Source organism: Zootermopsis nevadensis, unplaced genomic scaffold (genome assembly GCF_977971745.1).
Source record: "Zootermopsis nevadensis isolate Lab colony 2312 unplaced genomic scaffold, Znev_1.0 Znev_ptg000017l, whole genome shotgun sequence".
Classification (NCBI taxonomy): domain Eukaryota; kingdom Metazoa; phylum Arthropoda; class Insecta; order Blattodea; family Termopsidae; genus Zootermopsis; species Zootermopsis nevadensis.
Window position 1 is genome coordinate 15,632,933 of NW_028259149.1, and position 22,672 is coordinate 15,655,604.

At 39.2% G+C, this 22,672-nt stretch overlaps 1 protein-coding gene across 3 annotated transcripts; it reads left to right on the forward strand.

The window, feature by feature from the left end:
* Nucleotides 1-1,903: 1,903 nt before the first annotated feature.
* LOC110832411 (hemocyte protein-glutamine gamma-glutamyltransferase-like) lies at nt 1,904-22,435 on the forward strand. Of its 3 annotated transcripts, none has more exons than XM_022069377.2 (15): nt 1,904-2,014; nt 7,616-7,790; nt 8,896-9,108; nt 9,837-9,967; nt 11,125-11,260; nt 12,775-13,001; nt 13,278-13,455; nt 15,187-15,441; nt 15,645-15,813; nt 17,120-17,217; nt 17,801-17,967; nt 19,000-19,123; nt 19,239-19,399; nt 20,777-20,913; nt 21,467-22,435. In XM_022069377.2, the coding sequence occupies exons 2-15, from the start codon at nt 7,646-7,648 to the stop codon at nt 21,612-21,614; spliced, it is 2,289 nt and encodes a 762-aa protein (XP_021925069.2). In that variant the 5' UTR covers nt 1,904-2,014; nt 7,616-7,645; the 3' UTR covers nt 21,615-22,435. The 3 variants fall into 3 exon arrangements, with proteins under 3 accessions (XP_021925069.2, XP_087206738.1, XP_087206739.1); XM_087350612.1 differs by lacking the exon at nt 1,904-2,014 and adding an exon at nt 5,487-5,636; XM_087350613.1 differs by lacking the exon at nt 1,904-2,014 and adding an exon at nt 7,149-7,298.
* The last annotated feature ends 237 nt before the right edge of the window (nt 22,436-22,672 follow it).

Genomic DNA, 22,672 nt, shown 5'->3' on the forward strand with positions numbered 1-22,672 from the left:
TTACCAACGTTTCAGAGGTCACACTGCCTCCGTCATCAGGGCGATGAGTATGAAGATTTCTGTCTTCTGGGTTGTTGCGCTGTGTAATCTGGTCGATGTTTACCAACGTTTCAGAGGTCATACTGCCTCCGTCATCAGGGCGATGAGTATGAAGATTTCTGTCTTCTGGGTTGTTGCGCTGTGTAGTATGGTAGATGTTTACCAACGTTTCAGAGGTCATACTGCCTCCGTCATCAGGGCGATGAGTATGAAGATTTCTGTCTTCTGGGTTGTTGCGCTGTGTAGTATGGTAGATGTTAACCAACGTTTCAGAGGTCATACTGCCTCCGTCATCACGGCGATGAGTATGAAGATTTCTGTCTTCTGGGTTGTTGCGCTGTGTAGTATGGTAGATGTTAACCAACGTTTCAGAGGTCATACTGCCTCCGTCATCAGGACGATGAGTATGAAGATTTCTGTCTTCTGGGTTGTTGCGCTGTGTAGTCTGGTCGATGTTTACCAACGTTTCAGAGGTCATACTGCCTCCGTCATCAGGGCGATGAGTATGAAGATTTCTGTCTTCTGGGTTGTTGCGCTGTGTAGTCTGGTCGATGTTTACCAACGTTTCAGAGGTCATACTGCCTCCGTCATCAGGGCGATGAGTATGAAGATTTCTGTCTTCTGGGTTGTTGCGCTGTGTAATCTGGTCGATGTTTACCAACGTTTCAGAGGTCATACTGCCTCCGTCATCAGGGCGATGAGTATGAAGATTTCTGTCTTCTGGGTTGTTGCGCTGTGTAGTATGGTAGATGTTAACCAACGTTTCAGAGGTCATACTGCCTCCGTCATCAGGACGATGAGTATGAAGATTTCTGTCTTCTGGGTTGTTGCGCTGTGTAGTCTGGTCGATGTTTACCGACGTTTCAGAGGTCATACTGCCTCCGTCATCAGGGCGATGAGTATGAAGATTTCTGTCTTCTGGGTTGTTGCGCTGTGTAGTGTGGTCGATGTTTACCAACGTTTCAGAGGTCATACTGCCTCCGTCATCAGGGCGATGAGTATGAAGATTTCTGTCTTCTGGGTTGTTGCGCTGTGTAGTCTGGTCGATGTTTACTAACGCTTCAGAGGTCATACTGCCTCCGTCATCAGGGCGATGAAGATTTCTGTCTTCTGGGTTGTTGCGCCGTGTAGTCTGATGGAAGTTTACCGACGTTTCAGAGGTTGTTCCTGCCTTCATCATCTACCAGACGATACGGCGCAACAACCCAGAAGACAGCCATCTATGAATCAATTAAGAAATTAAAAATAGTAATTTATCAATCAGGGCGTCTACAGTCGACGAAAAGCTTTACCAAGATTTAATTTTTAATATATCCGTTCTTGTACAGATTTTATTGTCCTTGAAACAGTCTTGTACTTTTGGCTTGGCGTTACGAAAGGATAGTCTTCTTGGAGATGGATGCAGTATGTTTCTCTGAAACAGTTTCACAACCCAGAGCACTAGCGAGACATTGATCGTCCTAAAAACTTCGAATTTCACATCGAAGAAAGGATAAATATCACAGAAAACATTTTCGTACATTTCTCAGCTGCTACATATTACCCTTTCGCTCTAGTCCGATACATTTTCTAGAAAAGTCTTGAGCAAGTGGATGCAAGTTGTGTAATCCAAGTAACACATTTCCACGCTGTGTGAATCACCAAAGGCTTCCGCTGCTCGGATATCGAAACGTACGACAGGCCGAATGACCTGAATTTGAACACTTCTTGGTACTTTGGGGGACAAAGAATGGAAAAAAACACAGCTAATTATTAAAGTATTCTGATTGTATGGGAGATGAACAAACATGTTGTGGTCCTCTCCTTCCCCCCTCCCCCCCTTGTGGAGATTTTTTCATGTGAAATTTTGTGCCCTTTTCCTCAGGCAAATCGTCACAACTGGTATTTAAAGCGACGAGGCCCAGGAAGGGCATCCACTTGTTGCAGAGTGCGTATCGTGCCAGCTGGTCGGCTTCTTGTTCCGGGATAAAGAAAGGTACCGTGATTCTCAGCATTCGCAGTTTGTAAGAGGAGTTCTGACTGAAATAATAATGTCATTTTTTTTTTAGTTACAGCTAATTGTGATAGGGGTAGTCAGTTGCAGGAGGATGGAGGAAATTTTGCACTGGGGAGCGTCATAATTTTTATTGTTCACCAAAAGTTGTAAGGGCGAGGCAGCCAAAGAGATGGGAGAAATTTTTTATATGTATGAGAAATGCTCTCAAAATGTTTGTTGGTAAACCTAAAGGGGAAAAGACAAACAGACCAGTTTGGATATCTACGCGTAACTGGGGAAAATAAATATTGAAATTGATCTTACAGGATGAGAAAACTAGAAAATTTCAGCGTCTAATGTACTTAAAAATGCATTTTTTTAAAAAAAAAATTGAAAAGTGTAACAGCAGCATGCAGAGTTTAAGGTCATCACTTATCTTTGACTAAAATACGAAAGCTGCGAAATGTTAACACCGCGTGCTGAGTTGTGCAAATGTATACGTGTATTAATAGGCAATGAATGAGTGAACAGTCTTCCCTTTCAGTGCATTGTTTCCACAAAGCAACATATACAAATTGAAATTAAGGAATGTGTAACAAAATCGGTTGCTGTATCATTATTTTACTGCATTCTTTCTGTTATTTATTTTTGTAACAAGTGAAAGTGTTTCGAGATATATTTCCGAAATTCTGAGCTTGTTGATCTAAGGTATAATGCAATGTGGTGGAAACCGTGACGGGCCCCCTTGGGGTTCTGGTTCCGAATAAGCTATCTAGATGCTCTTCATTGACGCAACTTTTAGTTTTCTTGTTCGATTCATCGCTTTGATTTTCCACATTCCTAAGCTGAAAGCAGTTGGACCATGTCTCGTTACTTAAATGTCATATAACTTGCTCCATATTTCGCCAGTGCCTTGTTTACAGACGTAATAATTTAAGTGTTGCATATACTTGGTAATTTTCTTTCGTCTGTCAATTTAATGTCTTTTGGAATCTTGTGCCTGTTAATTTGATTTATTAATTAATATACGAAAAGGTTCATGCATCAGATTTATACACATCTCCGTCAAAAAGCTTTAGACTAGAGGTTCCCAAAGTGTGCCCCCCCCTCCCCTGGGGGTCGTGTTGTTTATATGAAAAACTTTTTTTAACGAAAAATGGAGAAACATTTTTAACATCCTTTGCTTGGTTGAGGCAGTTTAGTTGTCTTACAGTGCTGTAGAATTCAGAGCGTATATTTTATTACAGTTTTTTTTAAATTAAATGCATTGCATAATATATACTAAATTATAAAAAAAATGTATACTCATAGCTAAATTTTATGTCAAATCTATTTGCTTGCACCTGTTCTGGAAGGGGTGGGGCCTTGAAATTTATGAAATGTTTTAAAGGGGTGCGCAAGGTATAAAATTTTGGAAATCTCTGCTTTAGACAAATAGATGTAATGCAGTGCTTATAAAATCACTTTATACCCTTAAGTTACATGCGGTTGATTTATAAGTTTTAATTGAGCTGTGTGTAATTTATACGAGACAAGTCGACAATTATCCTTCATCTCATAACTTGTTAGGCAGTGTATTTCTTTGTGTGCTCATATAGGTTGAATAGCTAATAACTAGTTAGCTTTGATTATGTAACTTAATGTTTCGATAGCGTGTTCTATTATAAGCATTGCTCAAGTCCAGTATGTAATATCTTTCTTTAGTTGATCGCAGGACGTTTCGTCACAGATAATATTGACGGAATTACGTATAAAAAGGAATATGTGATGTGGAATATAAAAGGAATAAAATAAGAAGAAGAGTTGTTTGTATTTTAGGTAACTCAACGTAAAGAAAACGAAGTCCTGAAATATGAAAGCTGTTATCCTTGGGACGCTCATAAAAATACACTAAAATAACCTACACGACGTTTAAAGGACTTCCTAGGCGTTCTGCGTAGATTTATATTGGACATTGTCTGTTGTCTTTTGACTGAGGTTTAGACGATACACGACGTATTGGAAGCTGGCTGTACTTACGTCTTCGTGTGATTGATTGCCATTATCCTGACAGTTTTATCAATTTCTTACTTTGATATCAGTAGCAATGCTTGGCGCAATTTCCGTGGTGTAGTGTTTAGCGTATTCAAAAGGGCCAGTGTTCGATCCGAATCGTTGACACTAATATGAAAATAAAAATTGTGACAAATCTTTCCCGAAACATCATATCAAATACCTGTCTCAGACAATAATCTATGAATCATCTATTGTTACAGGCTTTTAGAGAAACATTCAATCTGTATACAGAGGTCTGTGTCGACAGTCCGTCCTTTCTTAGCAGATCTCGAGGTTACCAAAAGTCATTGTAAATGAGCCAGTTTATTCCATGTCATTTCATAAAAGCACAAAGTGAATAGCTGAGTTAATACTGTGCTTGAACAAATGTAATGACAAGAGGTCTTCGTGATTTTTCTTAGTCTCTTTACGTGATAGATGGCATAATACCGTAAGACTGTCTGTGGTTTCCTTCAGTTTTTACTTACGATTACATTCCCATCACATTTTTTTCGTCGTCTATGGTCAAGGCTTTTCGGGATTTTCTTGAGAAAGTGCCACGGTGGTTTCGCCTTGCCTTCCGTGGCCAGTCTTTATCCACCAGACTGGAAGAGGAGACGCGAACAAACATCCAACCCACGGTCGCAGCGGGCAGGTGCACGAGGTCCATGCCTCAGACCGCGTGGCCACATAATTTCCAAAGCCAAAAAGCCATCGTCATATAACAAGAATCAATAAGGATGGCGAGATAGATTTGTCTTGAAGGTGATTTTTACAGGGATGGAGGCAGTGAGAATTTCTAAACTTTTGTGTCGGTTTCTATCAGACTACACCACGCACGTCCCAGATGACAGTGATCTTCATACTCGCCGCCGTGAAAACCTAAAATATCGCATGTTTTCTTCTGAATCGCAGAGATTTTACTGAATTAAAGGGATTTCGAGTTTCGCTTTATGTAATGAAAGAACGGTTTTGTGGTGATTGTCTAACAGACTTGTGCGGGATCGCGTTAAGTATTTTAATAATGATATGGACACGACTAGGGACGGATTCCGGCTCGCCGTCGGTCACATTCCTTGACCTGTTCGCCTTCACGAATAAAACACAGACTGCCGTAGGGGCCGTAATTGTGAATGGTTATTTAATACTTGAAGCATGATTGAATTTGTTGGGCTGTGAAAACGTTACTTCACATCGGAACGTTTAGGGCAAGTTTTAAATTTAAGTCTAATTTAATTTTATTAATTTTGTTTACGTGACTGTCTCAGTGAATTGTGGACTTGCCAAATCTTTCTTCAGCAACTTAGAAGCAAATTCTATGTTATAAAATGATACATGTTTGCATCAACAAGTGGCAACATCGAGAATATTCATTGCAGTCATCGCAAACATGATTTATAGGATGATGGCACAAACGGCGAAAGGTCGAGTTTCCTGCAGACATTTAATGCATTAGGAGGAAAATGTGCACGCCTCATCGAGCGAGGCTCAGAGGCACGTTGCCAACGCCGCCTGCATTTAAATTGTAGCGTCTCGGACAGTTTTGCCAGTTGGTTTCTACTTAGGTTCGCATCTTATGTGCCACTAGGTAGGTACCTGTAAACTAACCAATACTTATATCCACGGAAACGTAAGAATTGACACTGAAACTACAAGCATGTGGTTCACCAAACACGTCTGATAATAGCAAGAGACAAAATAAAAATTAAAAATGAACAGATCAATTGAAAGGTAAGGTAGTATATTTGCGTCATATTGTGAATTAGGTTAATATTTTAATATTTTCCGTCAAATCACAATTTTAATAAGATAATAAAATATAAAATATAAATGATATTTTAAATATTTTATATTTTATTATCTTATTAAAATTGTGATTTGACGGAAAATATTAAAATATTAAAGATCAATTGAAATAGAACCTACGTATTTTAAAACGTTTTTTTTCACAGACACAGTTCTGTCCTTAGTTAATGAACACTACAGATTCTAAACAATCACATAAATTATTTCTTCTAGAATTTGATTAAATACAGTATATAAGAACTTCCATAATTTGCACTGTCTATAAAATATTATTATGGAAATCAAACGAAGGGGGGTAATAATGGATAGCAGCCTATATAATTTGCATGGAGATGCTATCAAAAATTTTAAAATGAAGGTAAATGAGGAGAACATTTGGAAGTTTTTGCGCAAATGTGGCTGTAATATTAAACGGTTGTTAAAGGAATTAGGTGTTGGGGTGTAGACTGAACGTATCGGGGCTGTTATGGACACGGTTTTGACAGAATTTATTGAGTAGCTGAGTGAGAGTGTAGTTTAACTGTTAAGAGGAATCTGCTCCATGAACCTTGTTTAGTTACGTGTATATCATATCGAAATATGTTTTAAACGAATGGGTTTACATTTTTATTATATATTTTGAGTATTTTGGTAAGTTTTAACTAACTGGCTGTAAACTATGGGAGGTCTTCATATACTCGTAAGTCCCACTGCTTATAGGTTTTCTACAGTGGGACGTATGACTTACCATGGGATGGGCGAACTCAATTAGTTGTATAAACTTATCATAGAAAATGTTGAGATGCTACCCAATATTTGTATGGAGAGGCTAAGGGAAACCATAAAAATCTTCCTAACTTGAATAGGTATCAGGTGTGGCAAACACTAGAACGTGTCACCCAGTGCACCGGACACAAATGCAGATGAATTGTAGATATAATTTAATAAGACGTTATTACAGCATTTCAATAGGACGTACACTTCCTCGTCAGATGTGTAGGCACAAGAGTTATGTAATAATTGCGATGCAAATGTTATGCCAGTGTAGTTGTGAAGTTAAGAGATCCTGAATCACTGCTATAATTGATGATACACGGATAAAGAAATAACAGGACATCCTTCTATCGGACACTTGAAGAATTATTTAAACGCAACTTACTAAGGTCACATGAAATCGTGTTCTGTCGGGTGATTGTTTATCAGCACAATTATCAGTAATAAATTTCGTCTGAGGAATTCTGTATAGATTTACGCCAATGTGTATCGTTCTCAATTATCTATGATCGATAGCCTTTATGAGCGATATACATTAATATAAATCCACGTTTCTAAGGAATGTTTGCCACTGCGCAATGAGTGAACAGGTTCAAATAACCAATCCAGTTAAGGGGGGAAAATATAACAACAGCAACGTAGTGGAATGAATTCAGATTGTCTCTTCAAGTTCTTCAGTTATAAGCCGTCTGTAAGTTTCAGAAAATATAGCCGTTATTGTAAATTTTGGCCGTCACAGTGGCCGCGTGGTCTGAGGCGTGGGCCTTGTGCCTCTTGGTCACTAGGACCGTGGGTTCGAATCCCACTCAAGCCATGGATGTTTTTCTGTGTTGTGCTGTCCTGTGTACAGGTAGAGGCCTTGCGATGGCCGATCCCTCGTCCAAGGAGTCCTACCAACTGTCTGATAGATCAAAGCCAACGGAAAGTTGGGACCTGCAGTGCTCAGGGACTTGAAGTAAGTATTGTAGATTTTGAGTAATTTTGCAGAGGTTACTATTTTTTCCTCAGTTCTGCTGTTCAGGCTGCTGAGACGCAACAATGGCGAGACCGAATGCTCCCGGAGCTGGAACCTCCGAGGTCTGGAACAGCGGCGAGTACCGGAATTATGTCCGTAACATGATGACAAACTTCGGGTCGCAGTACAACCGACGGCGCGAAGCGGAGAATTCTGTTAGCCAGCCAGGTGGGCGGTCTAAGTTTATTCGAGCTCTCCTAGATGATAAATTAGAAGTCTCAAGCCATTTATAGGGAACCGAGGTCTAACTCCGCGAATTTTTAATAGATGGATGTGTGATCAGATTCTGGCTTCGGCTGATTTCGAGAATAAATTTTCCGGGACCCATATGGTAGGAAACTGTGCGGGGCTCACAACCGGTCTGGGCGTGGTGACTGGAAAATTTCTAAAGAAAAATCAAAAGTAGTTACACAGCCAGCTTCTTGCTGTTGGCAAACACGTAAATAAATTAATTGAATTGAATTGAATTAATTGAATAATGCAAGATTCATCAACACAACTATCACCATTTATTTTATTCCCATTCATCCACTTCATTCAGTACATGTTTCGGCACAAAAAGAACCATCTTCAAGTGATATCAGCGAATATTAAGGATATTATGGGCTATATGTCAGTATATAATAAACATTAAAATTGAAAATTGGCTAAAAATAATTTTTAAAACTGCAACAAATATGTGTGCTAAAAGTAGTTGAACTATAACGTTATTCACGTTACATAAACAAAAATAATCTACTATTTACCTGCGAAGAAACGATGTATTTTATATATATATACATATATATAAATAAATGTAAACAGGATCCTTGGAGATAGAAAAATGTGGCGTGAATAGCATTGTAGATTTTAACAACTTTTATTACATATGTTGGTTGAAGTATTTAAATTAAATTCTAAACCAGTTTTTAATGTTGACTTTGTGTTTAATATCGGGTGACATACAGTTAATAATATGTAGTGGATAAAGTGGATGAATACAAAATAAATAAATAAAGATAGTTGTGTGTAAAATAGGTTGATAGACAACAAAGTTATTTACGAGGAAAGAATGGTATAGTAACTTGACAGTGTGTAGTAAATCCATCATAAGAGCGGGTAAGGGTGAAATTTTGTCTCTTAGCTCAAAGTAAAAACACGGCAATTAACCTTCGGAAGTGAACTTCTTAAATAGCTGAACGACTGCTAGCTTGCCAAGAAGGTCTGTGCTCTATGGAACTGGCTAATACGAAGGAACCCCGACCGCCTCTGTCAATGTTGTGTTCTCTTGCAGGAAAGGAGCCCCAGAACCTCCCCCTCAAGGTGGACTTGTGCGGGTTCTACGCCCGGGACAATGCTAAGGAGCACCACACAGATCAGTTCGAACTGGTCCAGGATCCTACAGCAACTCCTGTCCTCCGCAGGGGATTACCCTTCTTTTTCGCCGTTCGGTTCGACAGGCAGTACGACCCTGCTGGAGACATCATCCGGTTGCAGTTTGGTTTTGGTGAGTGCCAGATAAATTTATTATAGTAAATAGGAAACTCTTATATCATTGTTTTAACTAGAGACCTACAGATAAAACTTGACAGACGTCGGTGAGGATCGCGGGTACCATTTAAGAAATTATATTTAAGTTTATATAATTTTATACACCTGAAGATTGTTCTTTTAGAACTGAAACATGTCGTGTAAAAAAGTGATGATCTAATGTAAATCGAACATTTCGATAGAGAACATCATTTAATATATTTTAAATATTTAAATGTTAATTATTGTAATATTTTAATATTTGATAGGAATTTTATTGTGATTAGACTGACAAGATTTAAACAAAAATATAAAAATTGTTAAACAAAAAATATGAGACATATAACCTAACCTTTTACGACCTGCTTATGGTTAATCCTAACATTTACCAATACCCATTGGTAAGACTCCGAAATAAGACGCGAATAGTTCTTTTTTCGAGCTTTCACCAACACTTTGGTTAAACCTAGGTTTGTCTGCTAAATCCTAGGTTTCACCAACATTCGGGCTTTTACGGTAACATGTTATCCACCTACGTATGCTTCAGTTTTCTGAATAGTCTTTTACCTTCCACTTTTCCGACCAAAATTCTGTGTACATTTTTTACCTCTCTCTCTCTTGCGTTCACTTCAGCGTCCTCTCGTGGTCACTTCTTATAATCATTCTGTCATTTGAGACTGTACGAGTGTAGGCTACGTGTTCCAGGTCCGAAACCGACTGTAACTAAAGGGACACGTGTGATTCTGTCTGTGACGTACCAGAAGAAGTTGACAAGTGATAAGAAAAGATGGGACGTGAGGGTTCATCATCAGGACGGGAACACGGTTACTTTCCAGGTACGTACGTTTGATAAATTACAATAGTCATCAAAATTAATTAAAAATAAGAAAACTTGTGGCATACATAATTCAAATATAGAATTTTCTAAAATAATGGCAGAGACTGCTGAGAACCAATCAGGGTAGCCGGTCTCCGGGCCTAGATTTTAACCCCATCCCTGCCGAATACGAGGTACGAGTGTAACCCCTTGGCCAGAATATTCAATGACTATATTATTTTTGGTCCCCAATTTTTATATAATTTTGACGATATTGTTAGACGTTGGAATTAAAAGGGTAATGTGTATGACCCGCGATAAGGTCTCTATCGTTGCGACCTAATATTATTGGCTGAAGGCGAGAACGAATTGCAACGTGCACTGTACAGTTTAAAGTTCGTAATTAACAAATTTCTACCACATGTTCTAAAGTTAATGGCGTTCTATGGAAAGTATCCCAGAAGTTGTAACAGTGTAATGAATTGTTAAGTGCAGTCCTCCACGTTTTAGGTTGTAAATTGACGTATTACGCGGAGAAAGACTGATTTAAATATTGGATCATTTATTTACGAAAGTGGGGCAGCTAGAAGAGTAGATTGTCAGATACCTAGATGGACTTCATGATAAAACGTAATTCTTGGAAGACCAATGGAAAAATTATGACGCAAGATTTAGGAGGCAGAACGGACCAACCGCATAATCGATTATAATGATGATGAAGAGAGAGGAAGTAATAGGAAGATGGAAATGAAAACAAAATTCTGGTTAGAATATCTGAAGGAAATAGGTCACTTGAGAGGCGTAGATGCTAACTTAAATGGGTTTAAATAGGGTGCTAGAATGAGGACTTAATTTATACGGGATACGGGCCATTAGAGGTTTTTTGTGACAACGGTAATGAATCTATGGCTTCCTTATGCCTTTGGAAATGTGACGAACGAATGTGGATTGTGAAGTACTCGGAGAGAAGCTGCTTGCTACAATTCTTCTCCACCCAACACAGAACCTACTTTTCAGTTTCTCATAATGAGCACATTCACATATTGAAGTAGCAAGTTTATTGTACGAAATCGGCAAAAAAAGTTTGGTTATGTAGCAAAGTGTTTCAAGAAATTTCTAACCACCGTTACGTATCATCATTATCTTTGCCTGAACATTGAAGTTTTTCCTGCGCAGGTTCAAATCTCAGTCTCGGCTCAGGTTGGCATCTGGCGATGCAACATACAGACAAATTGCAGCGGACGGAGAGACGCGAGGAATGACTTCCGGTTCGAGGAAGACATCTACGTCCTGTTCAACCCATGGTGCAAAGGTGCGCAGTGCCTCTTTCTTCTGATACTTCTCTCATGTTACCCAGTTTCTTCCTCATCTTCAGGCAAACCTTGATGTCCTTTTAGCAATGCAATAATATCTTTTCATAGCCACGGTGGTCTAGCGGTTAGGACGCTGGGGGTCTCGGGTTCGATTCCCGGCGGTGCCCGAATTTATAACTTGTGTTGGGCAAGGCCGTGGTCTAGGCAACACGGAGTTTTCCTCCGTGGCATCCCAACAATTACTCCATTCACACACAGAAGAAGGCAATGGCAAACCACTTCTGGATCATCTGCCAAGAACGTATATGAACAGGTCCCAGTCCGAGAAAAGGATGGAAGGATCCTGTTCATATGGACCTGTCGTCAGACAGAACACTAAATAATAATAAGATGTGGTGGTCTAGCGGTTAGAACGCTGGCCTTGTAATCTTGGGGGTCCCGGGTTCGATTCGCGGCGGTGCCCGAATTTATAACTTGTGTTGGGCAAGGCCGTGGTCTAGGCAACACGGAGTTTTCCTCCGTGGCATCCCAACAATTACTCCATTCACACACAGAAGAAGGCAATGGCAAACCACTTCTGGATCATCTGCCAAGAACGTATATGAACAGGTCCCAGTCCGAGAAGAGAAAAGGATGGAAGGATCCTGTTCATATGGACCTGTCGTCAGACAGAACACTAAATAAATAATAAAATCCTTCCCCAGTGTCTCTCACTTTCTCCTTAAACATTTTCTCTTTATTCCTTACTCTCTATTATTTTTTGTGTGTTTCCAAGTGTTAAAGAGGTTAATTTAATCAGCTTGTTTTCACATCAGTGTACGCGTAATCGAAACAGAATTACAGTAGACCACATGTGATGTGCAAAGATATTAAATGCATTTGAAGAGTACCGATCCTGAGATACCAAAAACTTAATATTGGCCTTTGACAGTAAACTGGATCTTACATTTACAGAAAATTGGTATCTAATTAGTATCGTACAGTCCCAATGTGGGCTATAGGCTATAGAAGTTAGATAAACACGAAAAAAAAGGCGACCGGATAAAATGCAGAATGACGCCGAATTGGATCTGTAGTTTCAAAGCAGTGAAATTTACTATCATCAATAGTTCTGTACACTTTGTGCCAGTTTCTAAATTGCCCGTAGGTCGCCTAGAGACAACTTCTTGGAATCCCTTTTCGATTCATTGATTTCGTATGCGTTTATATTGGTACATGTGAAGCGTGGAGCTGTATCTCCTCTGCACGTACGTATTTTTGGTGCACGACATATGAAATTAATTTTTGTTTTGTGTAATGGAATAAGCCGGATCAAAGGGAGAATAAGAATTAGCAAACTTCTATGGTTGAAAGAGGTTAACGTCAAAGAAGAGAGTATGAAAAAGAAAACTAAAGAAACACAAATAGAGAATGGAGGAAGAAAGCAGAAGGATAAGGAAGAAAGACATAAAAGGAGAAAAGAGGAGGTTTGTTATTTCTTCGTTCAGTGTTTCCCCCTTCGTCCTTCTCTCAGATGACGCCGTGTACTTGGAGGGTGAGGATCTGTTGCGGGAATTTGTTCTGAACGAGAGCGGGAAAGTGTGGAAGGGGTCCTCTAGACGTCCTGAGGGAAAACGATGGATTTTTGGTCAGTATGACGACGTAGTTCTCCCAGCGATCATGTACCTCCTCGAGCTGTCCAAACTGAAACACGCTGATCGTGGAAACCCTGTCCAGATGGCGAGAGCCATTTCTGCCATAGTAAGTTTTAAGGTCGAATTAATTTTTTTTTAAAAAAAATGGGTTATGTTATACTGTATGTGGTTTGTATATATTAGGTGATGAGATAATTAACAAGCACAATTATATATAATTTAAATTAAGCTGAATAGATTATGAGTAAAATAATCTGTGTCTCTATGTAGAGGTCATTAAGACTACAACAACAAATTTGTAGCTGTGTAATCAAACATTAAGGCCAGTTACATAAAAATTGCAAAGAACGCGGTTGGAAAGATGTGCATTTAACTCGTTCAGATTAATTCCAATGACGACAACGGTCTACTAGTTGGCTGTTGGGACGGGAAGTTCGAGTCCGGAACTGCTCCGCACGCTTGGACAGGAAGTGTTGCCATTTTTGAACAGTACCTGAAGGAAGGGGGGCGTCCTGTCAAATACGGGCAGTGCTGGGTGTTCTCGGCCGTCGTCGTAACCGGTGAGTCTCCGACGAACAAGAACAGAAATTCTCTTTATTACTAAACAGGAACAAGACTCATGGTTCAACTCTGGCGAATCAAAAGATTTAATAGTTAGGCTTGTCTATTGATTTCAATCGAAGTTGTGGCTGACAAATCTGTTAATAGTTAAAGCTACATGGGTTATTAAGCACGTATTAATATTTGAATACCAACAAACTAGAAGTGAGTACCTTCCGTACAATTTCTGAAGCAGTTTAGTCTTCTTTTCGTAGCAGTAGAGTATAAAAACAGATTCTAGGAAGAATTTATACAGACTTTCTATCAGTCTACGGAATGAACTTTTGAAGGAAACTAGGCATCATGAAGTCTTCCCAGAACTTATTATTAACCGGCTGATTTTCGTAATGGTAAGGTGTAGTGTTTTCTTCGCGGTACGGTCTGGATTCGTAAATATTATGAAGACGAGCTTCGGCTTCAAAGGGTTAACCAGCTGATTTTCGTAATGGTGAGGTGTAGTGTTTTCTTCGCGGTACGGTCTGGATTCGTAAATATTATGAAGACGAGCTTCGGCTTCAAAGGGTTAACCAGCTGATTTTCGTAATGGTGAGGTGTAGTGTTTTCTTCGCGGTACGGTCTGGATTCGTAAATATTATGAAGACGAGCTTCGGCTTCAAAGGGTTAACCAGCTGATTTTCGTAATGGTGAGGTGAAGTGTTTTCTTTGCGGTACGGTCTGGATTCGTAAATATTATGAAGACGAGCTTCGGCTTCAAAGGGTTAACCAGCTGATTTTCGTAATGGTGAGGTGTAGTGTTTTCTTCGCGGTACGGTCTGGATTCGTAAATATTATGAAGACGAGCTTCGGCTTCAAAGGGTTAACCAGCTGATTTTCGTAATGGTGAGGTGTAGTGTTTTCTTCGCGGTACGGTCTGGATTCGTAAATATTATGAAGACGAGCTTCGGCTTCAAAGGGTTAACCAGCTGATTTTCGTAATGGTGAGGTGTAGTGTTTTCTTCGCGATACGGTCTGGATTCGTAAATATTATGAAGACGAGCTTCGGCTTCAAAGGGTTAACCAGCTGATTTTCGTAATGGTGAGGTGTAGTGTTTTCTTCGCGGTACGGACTGAATTCATAAATAATATTCAGACGATCTTCGGCTTCAAAGGGTTAACCGGCTGATTTTCGTAATGGTGAGGTGTAGTGTTTTCTTCGCGGTACGGACTGAATTCATAAATAATATTCAGACGATCTTCGGCTTCAAAGGGTTAACCGGCTGATTTTCGTAATGGTGAGGTGTAGTGTTTTCTTCGCGGTACGGACTGAATTCATAAATAATATTCAGACGATCTTCGGCTTCAAAGGGTTAATGCCTGGGTAAAAACGGGACAGGGCGAAATAAGTACAGGCGAACTCAAAAATACGAAGATCCGGGTAAGTTTAACTAATTTTCGCAAATGAGGCGGATAGAACCGAGTCATAGCGTTGTAATCCATTAAATTTACGCCAGTTCTAACACCAGTCCAAGGCGAAGCGTAAATTATTTGAAGTATTATATTTGATTTGTTTAATATGATGGTTGTTGCGCGTAGCCACTGTATCTGGCTGGAGTTTGAGATGTGTTCAGTTTCCAGATGTAAAATCTTTGTATCTCACAACAACTTGGCGCCTGTTGCCGGTTTGAGGGAAGTTTTCTTGTTGTGGAATACTGTATCTGTTCTAAGTTAAGCTGTCATGAAATTATTAACAGTGTGTCGGGCTCTGGGCATCCCTTGCCGTTCTGTTACAAACTACGTTTCTGCGCACGATACAAACGCCTCACTCACCGTGGACAAATATTTTGATCGAAGTGGAGAGGAAATAGATGGGGGCCCGGAAGGAGATTGCTACGACTCCTGCTGGAATTTCCACGTGTGGAACGAGGTGTGGATGTCTCGACCGGATTTGCCGTCTGGATATGGCGGATGGCAGGTCATCGACGCCACTCCTCAGGAAGCCAGCGACGGTACGTACAAGATGTTACGGGAATCCAAGGTTTATCGCCGTGCTCACAACCCCTCCACTCCATCCAATTAATCTTATCCTGAGTAAGTTCACGTCCTTGTTTCGATTAATCTGGTATTTCAGTTGTCTTATGTGAAAACCAGTAGTTTTTACGGCAAAGGGAATAAGCTTGAAGTTGGCGGGACTGTTGGCTGGTGTTTTCAGCCCTGTACCGCTGCGGTCCGTCCTCAGTGGAGGCTGTGCGACGTGGAGAAGTTGGCTTCTCGTATGATACTCCATTTGTCTTCTCAGAGGTCAACGCTGACGTGTGTCACTTTCAAGAGGACGAAACGTCGGAGTGGGGTTTCTCACGCCTGCGCATTAATCATTATCAGTAAGTACGACAGATTATATTAAGATTTATTAATCTTTTTTTAGATTATTTTATGTACTCCACATAAATAGACGACAAAAGTGCAAGAGAATAGAAATGTTAATATTTATTTATGAAAACACAATCCCGTTTAACTTCAACACTGTTAATACAAGAAAATACAAGAGAATGCCCCACGACTGTATTAAAAGAAATGTCTTCTAAACAACAAGTCGTAAAATTGGTAAGTACAAAACTGTTTATTTTTATGTCCGGTTTCTTAAAAAAAAACAAGAAAATCGCTTACATTTCAACATTGACTCATGGTGCCTATAATATATTTACATGAAACTTTAATTCAAAATTATGTATGAAAATACACACAGTGTAAGAAACAATAATATTTACGTATATATAACTAGTAGAGTACGCGACTGTAATCTTGAGACTTGCAAGGAATGCAGGAAGTCCGAAGCGTTAAATGCAGACGATATCTGTCCTCCTTCACCCCACTTCCTCACCCCGCAAGTCTCAAGATTACAGTCGCGGAATATACAAATTTGTCGTAGGATTTAAGGTTCTCAGGGATGTGAGTACCAAGATGAATCTCTTCTGGGTTTTAGCGCTCTGTAAACTTCTACCAGGCTACACGGTGCCACAACCCAGAAGACAGCCATCTAGGTACATTATTTATAGCCTGAAACAGTGGATAAAAATGGGTTAAATCTATGGTTTTCATCCCTTCGTGTACCATGAAAACAAAATTTACGCATTCAACTATTTATTTTGAGTACGGTGGTCTAGCGGTTAGAACGCTGGCCTTGTAATCCTGGGGTCTCGGGTTCGAATTTATAACTTGTGTTGGGCAAGGCCGTGGTCTAGGCAACACGGAGTTTTCCTCCGTGGCATCCCAACAATTACTCCATTCACACACAGAAGAAGGCAATGGCAAACCACTTCTGGATCATCTGCCAAGAACGTATATGAACAGGTCCCAGTCCGAGAAAAGGATGGAAGGATCCTGTTCATATGGACCTGTCGTCAGACAGAACACTAAATAAAATAAATAAAAAAAGTATAAAGATGGAAGTCTGAATGTAGAATCTTTAAAAATATTTATCATAATAAATAAAACATATTCGTTCCTGTTTTATATATATGGAAACGTCCAGAAATCCTTTCTTCTCGATCAGCGTTGCTACAGTTCATTTGTTGTCGTGGATGTGTTTCCATCCCAAGAGAGCATACTCATTCTCATACAAGTGTTAACACTTTTTTATATTAGGGACTACCATGGAAATTATATTAAAAAAATTATATTTTGCAGCGTGGGCAGGAAGATTGTCACCAAGCGACATGATAAGGACGATGATGATGCTGATATGGACATCGAGGATATCACCAGTCATTATAAAAATCCTGAAGGTATTTTACACACGTCTTAAAAAGGTATTAAAACGCCTGATGTCCTATTTTAATGGTTATAAAATATTAAATAATTGTTTTGCGTTATAAAAACAATTTTACTGCAGTCTTCTTGGGATTTGAGTTGAAAAAGCTCTTATTTGTCAACTCGTGTTCGAATTTGAGTAATTATACAAAAATAAAATGAAGTTTATTACTTTCGTTAAGACAGAAAACTTCTGTTCACATTCTCTGACTAAAATTTTATATTCACGCGTGGGTGAAGGTATCGATTACGGCCTTTTAGGTTGTAGCATCCACCTGACATCAGTCATGCTTTCAGCCCTGAAGATGGAGGTAATATTATCCTCCGAAACTTTTTGACTATCTAGAAGACTTTGAAAATCGTTCTTATAACACAGATATTAAGAACTTCCAAATCGTCAGTCAGTATCCATTAGACTACATCTCAGAAGACAGCCATCTTCATAACTCAGCTTGAGAAACCACGTTCTTGCAAGATTGGTCAGATTCGGCCACTTAGGACGTGGAATCTGAAGCAGTCTTAGTCATTGGAATGATAATGATGATTTCTCGAAATCAGGTACGGAAGCCGAGCGTCTGACCGTGTTTAATGCTGTGAGAGGTGTAGAGAGGGCGCAGCAGTACTACTCTTTCCCAAAAAAGGGGAACGAAGACGTGCATTTTGATCTGGTTGAAATCGATAAAATACCCTTCGGTCAGGATTTCAGCGTGACAGTTCACATTCAAGTAAGTTTGTTGTACTCGTCCAAGCGGAACGTGGAATTAAATGTTACTTAATTATCTTATAGAAATAACTGTGTTTAATGAAGGTATTGCTTAATTTACCACTTAATGTTATCAGTCTTATTGACTTAAAAATTATAAATTTTTTCCTAATACTATCCTGGGTTTTCAAATTATATTTATCCGTCTTTCAGAACGTTAAAACGGTACTGGCAACTCAAAACGTGCTTTCATTATTATTTCTATTATTATTATCACAAACCGCCACGGTGGTCTAGTGGTCAGAACACTAGCCTTGTAATCCTGGGGTCCCGGGTTCAATTCCCGGTGGTGCTCAGATTTATAACTTGTATTGGGCAAGGCCGTGGTCAAGGCAACACGGAGTTTTCCTCCGGGGGCTTCCCCGGTTTCTCCGTGGCATCCCAACAATTACTCAATTCACACACACAGAAGAAGGCAATGGCAAACCACTTCTGGATCATCTGCCAAGAACGTATATGAACAGGTCCCAGTCCGAGAAAAGGATGGAAGGATCCTGTTCATATGGACCTGTTGTCAGACAGAACACTAATAATAATAAAAATATTATCACAAAGAATCCCTACAGTTGCTGTATTTCGTGTTGCCAAGCAAATGATCTTAGTTAAACTGAATTGTTATTGATGTGCTATAATTCTCTGTCGTTCTTCTCGTGCGATGCTAAATTGAATCCATGTGGGTTGAAGTTTTCCGATTAGGTTTGGGTTAGAATCTCTTTACTGTGTGGCAGATATCAATGACAGCATATTAGAAATTCCAAGCGCCCGCATTTGTTCTTTAAAGTGAAATTTCGCCATCCTGCAAACTGTCTGGAAGTATAACGTCCATAATACTCAATGGTACCACTGCCTGGTACTGAACGCAATCCTGAGACAGTTCCATCAACCTCCCATAATCAGAAAGTGTTTTTCTTAGGTGTATTTTAATGTCATCCTGTCAGTCCCTCAGTCATCTGCTATAAATTGTTTTCACTCTAAAACATGCATTTTCTTCTAGAATAAGTCTGAGAAGTTACGAACAATCTCTATAATGTTGTCAGCCTCCACGGTGTATTATACCGGTAACACAGCACACAAACTGAAGAAATCCAACGGGGAATTTCTGGTGAAGCCCGAACAAAGTAAGTGCGACTGGTCTGAAGCCTCGTGGCGTGTAAATTATTCATGTATTTTATATAACTGTGCCTATAGTGACTTATAATTTCAAGGAGAGTCTGTAACTTTGGTCTGCTTCAGGGGAAACATTGCGTATCACTGTGACAGCTAAAGAGTACATCGACATGTTAGTTGACAAGAGTCTGATTAAAATATACGCCATAGCGAACGTGAAGGAAACGAATCAGACGTGGAGTGAGGAGGACGACTTCCAACTGCAGATGCCCAGACTCAGCATCCAGGTACGTTCAGTGTGAATCACTTTAACACAGGAAAGCCAGCATCATTCTTACTGTGTAAGGGCGGTATCGCACTAGGATGCCATGGCAGCGACACCAACAGCGATGCCATGGCGTCCAGCTGCCAGAAAAAGACGCCAGACAAGCTGCCAGCTTTCGACGCCAGTCGAGCGAACAGATGGATCAACATTATGAGATCACGAAATGAAGGGCTATTAGCAAGGGGAAATGTCCACTTTTATCACTTTTGAGAAAATGAGATTTACCTTTATCAAAACTACATGCCTGGAGTGAATTTCAATTCTGTAACGAAGAAATAAGTAAAAAAAAATTCTCCATACACACACTTTGCATGTCCATACCATTATTGAATTTGAAATATTTCAGTTCTTGCAAATCACATGTAATATTACATGAACAAACTTTATTTAATAAAACATTATAAAGGCAAGTTTCTTCTTAATTCACGTTATTTGTGATATATAGATAGATATATAGATTGCTAAACAAAAAAACTTATAAATCAAGTTGCCATATTGGAAAGCGGCCCCACAAATAAAGCCATAGAAACACTTCTTACCCAAAATTCTTTCTTTTCTACTGTAAATAAATCTCCTCCAAATATTTCCAAAAGTTTTTCCCAGTTTCTTTTTTTCAAGTCCCGGTTTGCGTATTCAATAGCAGATGAATCCCATAGTCGGGACTGAATTTCAATTATCAATCTTTCGGTGTCGAAATTATCCACGTTTGGAAGAAACAGAAATACACACAAGCACATTCACGCACGGACGTCAATGGACTGGCCAGACTGTCATGTGATGTTGATTTGGCCTTGGCCGTGGCAGCGATGCCAGTAGCATTTGAACTTGGCATCTTGGTTGGCAGCGATGCCAAGTTGAAAGCGCTGCCAGACGGATGCCAGGTGCGATATATGACTACTAAATTAATGCATTGAGTTTAGCCGAGATGCTGGCAGCTGCGCCATGGCCTCCCGTTGGCATCCTAGTGCGATACCGCCCTAAGATTTGAGGTTTTCACAGCGGTGAGTATGAAGATTGCTGTTTTATGATCACGTCTCACATTACGTAAAGTCTGAATTAAATCCTTGTCAACATGGTTTTACTAAATCTAAATCTACAGTAACTAATCTCGTAACCTATCTAGATTTTATTAATCCAATAGTTGGCTCCCAGGTTCAAGCTGATGCTGTTGTTGTGACACTAGATGGGAAAATAAAGATTCTAGATAAATTGTACTCCGCTTTCGAGGAAAGTATTCCTCTCATTGGACGAGAGTTTACAGAATTAGATGAACATACAGCGAAGTGCGAGTTGAAGAATTCAGTTAGTTATTTGTTTTGAATAAACTTTTATGTTGTAGATTCGAGGAAATGCACAGGTCGATCAGACCTGTCAAGCCACCTTCTCATTCCAGAACCCTCTACCAATTCCCCTTACAGAATGTAGCTTCAGCGTCGAGGGGCCCGGATTGCAGCGACCCAAGATCGTCAGGCACAGGTAGGCTACGCCAACAATCTGAAAAGACGTTTCAGATTTAAAAATTCCACTTCAAAAACAGTAAATTACTAGTTCATTTAATTGAAGAGTCGACACTTTTTATCGTCAGGTTTTGAGCGTATTAATTCTGACACTTCGTGTACCATTGGTAAGAAACAGGCTACTTGCACAAGAGACAAATTAAAAAACTTAAAACTGCCCATTCTGCAAGCAAAATGGTAAATATTCTGTTTAATACGTCCAAAGTTTTATTTTCAGTAATACAACAGAAAGTTTTGTAACTGTATATTAAATTCTATGGGTTAATATCCAATTGAAAATTAGCAGGACTAAATCATAGTAGGTTATATAAGGATATATAATAAATATTATGAAAATTAAATCCTATAAATAAAAATATAGCAATGATACAATATTTGGGAACTTCGTAACAAGTGAAAATTACATTCACAAAGAAGTTACAAGTTCTGGTGTACATGTTACATTCTCTATTCATAGAGACGCACTGCTTTAGAAATTCAATTCAAATACGGGATACGTTTTTACTTTCCAGGGACGTGCAGCCTGGAGAGCTGGTTACATTTACAGAACATTTCCGTCCTAAGAAAGAAGGCGAGAGGAAAATCGTGGGAGCATTTAATTCAAAACAGCTAACAGAGGTCACTGGATCGAGCACCGTCAATGTAACGGACGCTCAGTAATTGAAAACTTTACTGACGGCTGACAGCTGTTTAATGTAGCCTCGGTGACATTAGATAGTACCAGCTTACCAATTACTCAACTTATGGCAACATATAATTTCACTATAATTCTTAATATTGATGAAAGGGACGAATTATCGTCTAACATAATTTATAACACCTTTTCCCATTTAATTCATAGGAAGTTTTTTTTCGGGGCATTTAACGTAAGTGTAAGAGATGAAAAATACATAAATACAAATATATTAATCAGAAAAACAGAAGGAAGAATATCACTCGAGAAAATTAGGGGTTGATGGAAGGTCTATGTTAAAATAATATAAAAGAAGCAATGTGTGAGGTTGTTGACTGGATTAATCTGGCTCGGGAGCTGGTCTAGTAGCGGACTCTTTTGATTAGTGACTATTAGTTTTTTTCAAAAAAGACTGCTCGATGAGTTATAGAAAGTTATTTAGATTGGTACAGGCCTATAACAATAAATTTTTATTATTATTATTATTAATATTGTTGCTATTGACAACAGGAATTAAAATGAAACTCGCCTCTGCCTAAAATAGTGCGTGAGTTTGTGTATTATCTTATGGAGAATTTAGTTCTAACACGTGACTGATTATAAAACTGTAGTTTGAGTTGGAGTTCTGGAATAAAAACTGCAGACAGCTAGACGTACAGGGTTCAGATGTCTGTTGTAATGGGTAATGGATGGCCATCTGATCTGTTCTACCCGTGGCCGGTCAGTTTATTGAGTCCCGTTCGTTTATAACTGGGCTGTCATGCTCAAACCACAAGGGATTAATAAAGTGAGATTTTGTCTGCACAAATATTCAATTTTTATTCAACCGAATACTTCAAATTGAAAACACCTAATAAGTTCGTGACTGTAGGTGCTTAGACTTACATTTGTCATCACAGAGCGCGTCGTCTGTTTATTTTCCAAAATTACTTAACACATTTTCATAATACTTAATCAGGAGCGTATCTTTAAAACCACTAATACTTATGTCTCTGAACAACGTTCTTAATCCTGTCGTTTAGAAATCGTCAAAGAAATAAGCCTG